Below are 6,052 nucleotides of genomic sequence, written 5' to 3' on the forward strand. Positions count from 1 at the left end.
TAATCTACAAACCCACACGCCTTCGGGATATGGGAGGAAACCAGAGCACCCGGAGGAAACCCATGCGGTCACAGGGAGAACGTGCAAACTCCACACAGATGACGTGCATTTGTGTATCTTAGTTATCCCTCTGTAAATTGCTCCTAATGTGCAGGTAGGTGAGAAAGTGGGATAGTATAGAACTAGTGTGAAGGAGTGATCGATGGTTGGCGTGAACTCAGTGGTCCAAAGATGTGCAACTGTGCAATTCCACTGTCATCGTCATAGAGCGCAGTAAGAAGCCCTTCAGCCATAAAGGAGAAAGGGCGCAATATATATAATCAATAATACATAATCCCGGCATATCAGCAGAGGCCCAATTATTAGCATTACAATTAATGCCCCACAGCGCCGGAGACCTGGGTTTGATCCTGGTCTCGGGTACTGTCTGTGTGGAGTTTGCACGTTCTCCCTGTGACCGCGTGGGTTTCCTCCAGGTGCTTCGGTTTCCTCCCACATCCCAAATACGTGCGGGTCTGTAGGTTAATTGGCCCTCTGTAAATTGCCCCCTAGTGTATAGGGAGTGGATGAGAAAGTGGGATAACATAGAACCAGTGTGAACGGGTGATCGATGGTCGGCACGGACTCGAGGGACCGAAGGGCCTGTTTCCACGCTGTATCTTTGAACTAATTATAATATTGAACAAATCAAGACTTACCTATCGGATTTGAACATGAACAATATTATCCCAAGGTTGCAGAGTATTTGAATGGCATTTACTACATAACCCCGGAGGATATTCTTTGTAAAGTGAAGGGCAAAGTTCATCTCTACAAGTTTCATTTTGTGAAGTTAATTTGTAGTTTATATTTACCATCTTGCCTTTGCTTATTTGTTCCCGCGATACATGAATTATAATATTGTATCCTAAAAATGAACAGGATATTCAAGATTCAAGATTCAAGATTCAAGAAGTTTATTGCCATGTCAACAAGTTGATAGGAATGTGTCTTGGTTCGCTCTCAGACAGATACAATACAACCACCACATACACCACAATAAATAATACAGACAATACTGTACGAAGGACAATATATACAGGAAGGACAGTACCCAGCAGCGTCATGTTAAGCGTAAGTGCAAGTGCAAAAGGAAGTGCAGAGTGATTAGTGCAAATTCAAATATCTGATGGCTTGGAGGTAGGTGCTGTCTCTGAAGCGAGATGTTTTACTTTTAATGCTTCTATATCTCCTTCCTGATGGGAGGAGATTAAAGAGGTAATGTGCCGGGTGACAGTGGTCTGCTATGATTTTTTTGGCCTTTCTGGTGAGTCTTGTTGAGTAAAGTGATGTCACTGAGGGAAGTCTGCTGCAACCGATCAATTTAAAGACAGATATCAACTAATTTCCCCGATTCAGTATTAATATCCATTTTTTTAACATCCCCTCTCTCTCCGTCCCTCCCCCACCCGAGTGGTACTAGCTTCAAAGTCGTCTTGTAGGGTCTCATTGTGTGAGAAGGAACTGCAGATGCTGGTTTAAACCAAAGAGAGACACAAAATTCTGGAGCAACTCAGCGGGTCAGGCAGCATCTCTGGAGAGAAGAAATGGGTGACGTTTCGGCTCGAGCAGAAACATCACCTATTCCTTCTCTCCAGAGATGCTGCCTGATCCATGCCGGTCACCAGGGCGAATTCGGCACAGAGACTCTAACGGCAGCGGCGCAACGCTTCCGACTCTTCGACTGAGGCTGCTCCATGGCCGGAGCTGTAGCAAGCGACTCGCCAGCCCGGCAAACACTCGCCAACCCTGCAAACACTCGACAGAGCATGAGAAATTTGTGATCAGCGTGAGAGCGTGAGAATTTGTCGAAATGCGTGAGAGTTGGCAGTCCTGCATCTTGTCCATGCTTGTCACGCCCACCAAGTTGGCAATACTGGACTAGTTCCATTTGCCTGCATTTGGTCCTTCTAAACCCTTCCTATCCGCATATCTGTCCAAATGTTTTTTAAAAGACGTAAATGAATCCAGTTCTCTAGCTTCCTCATTTCAGATACAGCGTACTCTGAGTGAAAAAGTTGCCCCTGAGGTCCCTCTTAAATCTCTCCCCTCTCACCTTATGCCCTTTAGTTTTAGAATCCTCTACCCAACTCTGAAAAAAATACGTGAGCGTTCACTTTATCCATGCCCTTCATGATTTTCAACACCTCAATGAGGCCACCCACCCCTCAGCCTCCGTACACTCCAAAGAAAGGAGTCCTAGCCTATCCAACCTCTCCCTGTAACTCAAGCTCGCAAGCCCAGGTAGCATCCTGGTGAATCTGTTCTGCACCCTTCCTAACTTAATGACATCCTTCTCATAGCTGGCGACCAGAACTGCACACGTATGGCCTCACCAACGACTTGTACACACTGAGTCAATGTCCTCTCCCTTTCTTCCACAAAGTTTTCCACCCACTGTCTCTCCTTCTTGTCCCCAACCAGATTGGGAAACACATTTGTTCTGTGATATTAGGATGACCAGTCCATCATCGGCTCTGACCTTCCTTCCATCGAGGGGATTTATCGCAGTCGCTGCCTCAAAAAGGCTGGCAGTATCATCAAAGACCCACACCATCCTGGCCACACACTCATCTCCCTGCTACCTTCAGGTAGAAGGTACAGGAGCCTGAAGACTGCAACAACCAGGTTCAGGAATAGTTACTTCCCCTCAGCCATCAGACTATTAAACCTGGCTCGGACAAAACTCTGATTATTACCAACCACTTTCTGTTATTTGCACTATCAGTTTATTTATTCATGTGTGTATATATTTATATCATGGTATATGGACACATTTATCTGTTTTGTAGTAAATGCCTACTATTTTCTGTGTGCTTAAGCAAAGCAAGAATTTCATTGTCCTACACAGGGACACATGACAATAAACTAACTTGAACTTGAACTTGAACTTGAACCTTTTAACTTCTTGTTAATCTTTCACAGTGGGGAAAACCCAGAGTTTACTTCACGAATACGGTAACCCTTTAAAACTTACCAGAAATCAGAATGGAGGGGGCAAAGACACTGATGAGTGTGGAGGGAGGGAAATTTGGGGGGGAAAGGTGAAAAAGAGGCAGCGGGGAGAAAAAAAAAAAATTAGGATTTTAATCTTTGCGGGGAAAAAAAGAAACGATTAAATAAAAATAGAAACAATCTCAAATAGTTCAGACTAATAAATATGCAGAATATCTAAAGTCTAGATCAGAACAGCATGAGACGTCAGAAAAATAAAGCATGTTTAAAAAGTTAAAAGAAAGAAAAGCAACAGAAAAGTAAGGAGGTTTCAGAAAAGTTGACAGACCGAAAAAAACGTTTTAATAGCGGCTTTGAAAGGAAGTGACTATTCGAAAGGAAGTACAGAAAAAAATAAAGTAATTTAGATAATTGAGTTTAGAAAAACAACATGTTAGGGGGTTTATGTTTGCAAATTAAATGAGTCGCTAAAGGAAATAGATTTTTTAAAAAAAGTACTCGATAGTTTGGAATAGTAAAGAGGTTTCGTGACTTTTTTAACAAGTTTGAGGAATTTGGAGAGGGGCTGAGAGGGGAGGGGATCAGCCACAGCCACAGGAAGCGGAATCACGACGGTCTCCTCTCCTCGAAAGATCTCCTCTGTCTCCGAGCCCGCTCCTACTCTCCCTTGGAGTTTGTGTGCAAGTCCACCCCGGGCCAGCGCACCACCATGCCACCGTCCCTCCGCACCGAGTTCCTGAGGAGTGCGCTGGGGGCGCTGAGGATCTTGCAGCTGATGTTAGGCACCGTGGTCTGGGTCACCATCGCGGTCAGCAAGTACGAGGGAGCCCTGCACTACGTGGTCTTCGTGGCCGTCTTCTTCTGGCTCTCCACCCTGGCCCTCTTCTTTCTCACCTTGCTGGGCAAGAGCGACTTGGTCCCGGTGCTGGGCGGCGAGAGATGGACCTTGACCAACGCCGTCCACGACGGGCTGGCCACTCTCCTCTACCTGGTGGCCTGCTATCTCATTGGCAGCAAGACCAGGGAGAAGAGCTTCTGCGACCTGCCCGCCTACAGCTACCACTGTCCTTACAAGGTCTACTTGACTGCCACTGTCTTCGTTTGCCTCTGCACACTGCTCTACCTGATCTCAGCTGTCTATTGCTGCTGCAAAAAATGCCGTGGTGATCAGGCTGTCATCTAGCTCTTGCCTCCTGAAAGAGAGAAAGAAAGAGAGAGAGAGAGAGAGACCTTGACCTTTGGATTCCATGCTGACCCATCTCACCTCCAACGCCACCACACAAACCAAGAGTTGCATAGAAGGGACCCAATGGTCAAACGAAGAATCCAAACCTTGTACTTTTCACAATGGCACCAAAACTTGTGCACCCTTGCATGCGGTCTCAGTGGACTATTTATTTGCTCTTTGTACTCATCTGGGATCGTGCTTATTAGGCATGGCAATGCTTTACTGAACTCTGTGCACAAAAAAAAGAATATGTTTTGGACAATTGGACCCAAAACATCGCCCAACCATTTCCCTTCCGCGGATGCTGCCTGGCCCGCTGAGGTCTTCCTCCAGCGTCTTGGTTCAAGATTCCAGCATCTTGCGCCTCTTGCTTGTGACCAGGGTACCATTCGCACGGATGCGTAGGGCGTAGCAACAGGCCCCACCACATTCCACCAGCTCCTTTGTGCTTTGCTCAAGACTCCAACCACCTGCGTGTAGCTTTCTCCTCACCCCCCCACTGGCCACATGGCGATCTTCTCTTCTCCCAAAGCGGAGAAAGTTCCAGCGAAATAAAGACGGGAGCCCAACCGAAAGGAAACACGGAAATTGCAATTGAAGACCCAAAAACGTCACCTATCCACGTTCTCCAGACAAGCTGCCTGACCTGCTGTGTTCCTCCAGCACTTTGCGGCCTTTAATGTAAATCAACGTCTGTAGTTCCTTGTTTCTGCATTTTGTTTTCAGCAGCTGAAGATGAGAAGACTCGTATGGATTATTTGCTGAAAGACCTGCAACAACTGGAGTTGAGTGTGGTGTGTGCGTGTGTTTAATTCTGTTTATTATTATCATGTGTACCGAGGTACAGTGAAAAGCTTTTTTTGTTACGTGCTATCCAGGCAGATTATTATATACATGATTACAATCAGGCTGTCCACAATGTACAGATTGTGTGTGTGTGTATGTGTGAGAGAGGGAGAGGTTTGTGTGTGGATAGATTATACCTTATACATCCCCCCCCCCCCCCCCATTTAATTCCCATTGAGGCTTGGAGTTAAATCTTTCCTGCATAATGTTTGGTAAAGCTTTAATTCATCCTTCCTCGCCTCCCCTAGCCCCATTTCCCCTTTCCAGAACATTCCACAGAGATCTTGGGAGCTGAATTAATTTTCTTTTGACGAGATGAATTGGACCACTGTATCATAGAGGGAGAGAGAGAGAGAGGCAGATGCACACAAAGACTTTTATACAACTTCTCTGGCAAGCAAAGTACTTCCAAAGATTTAGAGGGTGATGGAGGCCGGTTCTCTGGAAGCTTTCAAGAGAGAGAGCTAGATAGGGCTCTTGAAGATAGCGGAGTCAGGGAATATGGGGAGAAGGCAGGAACGGGGTACTGATTGTGGAAGATCAGTCATGATCACATTGAATGGCTGTGCTGGCTTGAAGGGTCGTATAGCCAACTCCTGCACCTATTGTCTATTGTCTATTTTCAAACTGGTACTTATAGAGTGATACAGCACGGAAACAGGCTCTTCAGCCCCACTCATCCATGCTGACCGAGATGCTCATACTACACTAGTCCCAATTGCCCACATTTGGCCCATATCCCTCCAAACCTTTTCTATCCATGTACCTGTCCATGTGTCCATTAAAAGTTGACTTCTCTCTTCCAGCTTTCTCTTCCCCCTCCCCCCCGCTTTCCCCCCCATTGCAATCAGTCTGAAGAAGGGTCCCGACCCGAGACATCACCTATCCATGTTCTCCAGAGATGCTGCCTGACCCGCTGTTTTACTTCTGCAGTTCCTTGTTTCTGCATCTTTTAAATGCTATTGTAGTCCCTGCCTCAACTTA

At 46.1% G+C, this 6,052-nt stretch overlaps 1 protein-coding gene across 1 annotated transcript; it reads left to right on the top strand.

The window, feature by feature from the left end:
* The first annotated feature begins 3,161 nt into the window (after positions 1 to 3,161).
* marveld1 (MARVEL domain containing 1) lies at positions 3,162 to 5,589 on the top strand. Its single transcript, XM_033034143.1, has one exon. It carries the CDS (start codon positions 3,704 to 3,706, stop codon positions 4,175 to 4,177), a length of 474 nt encoding a protein of 157 aa, XP_032890034.1. The 5' UTR covers positions 3,162 to 3,703; the 3' UTR covers positions 4,178 to 5,589.
* Positions 5,590 to 6,052: the final 463 nt, after the last annotated feature.

This window comes from Amblyraja radiata, chromosome 15 (genome assembly GCF_010909765.2).
Source record: "Amblyraja radiata isolate CabotCenter1 chromosome 15, sAmbRad1.1.pri, whole genome shotgun sequence".
NCBI lineage: Eukaryota > Metazoa > Chordata > Chondrichthyes > Rajiformes > Rajidae > Amblyraja > Amblyraja radiata.

Bases quoted from the DNA above. Each gene is read 5' to 3' on its own strand.
- marveld1 (XM_033034143.1), top strand. From the start codon at position 3,704: ATGCCACCGTCCCTCCGCACCGAGTTCCTGAGGAGTGCGCTGGGGGCG.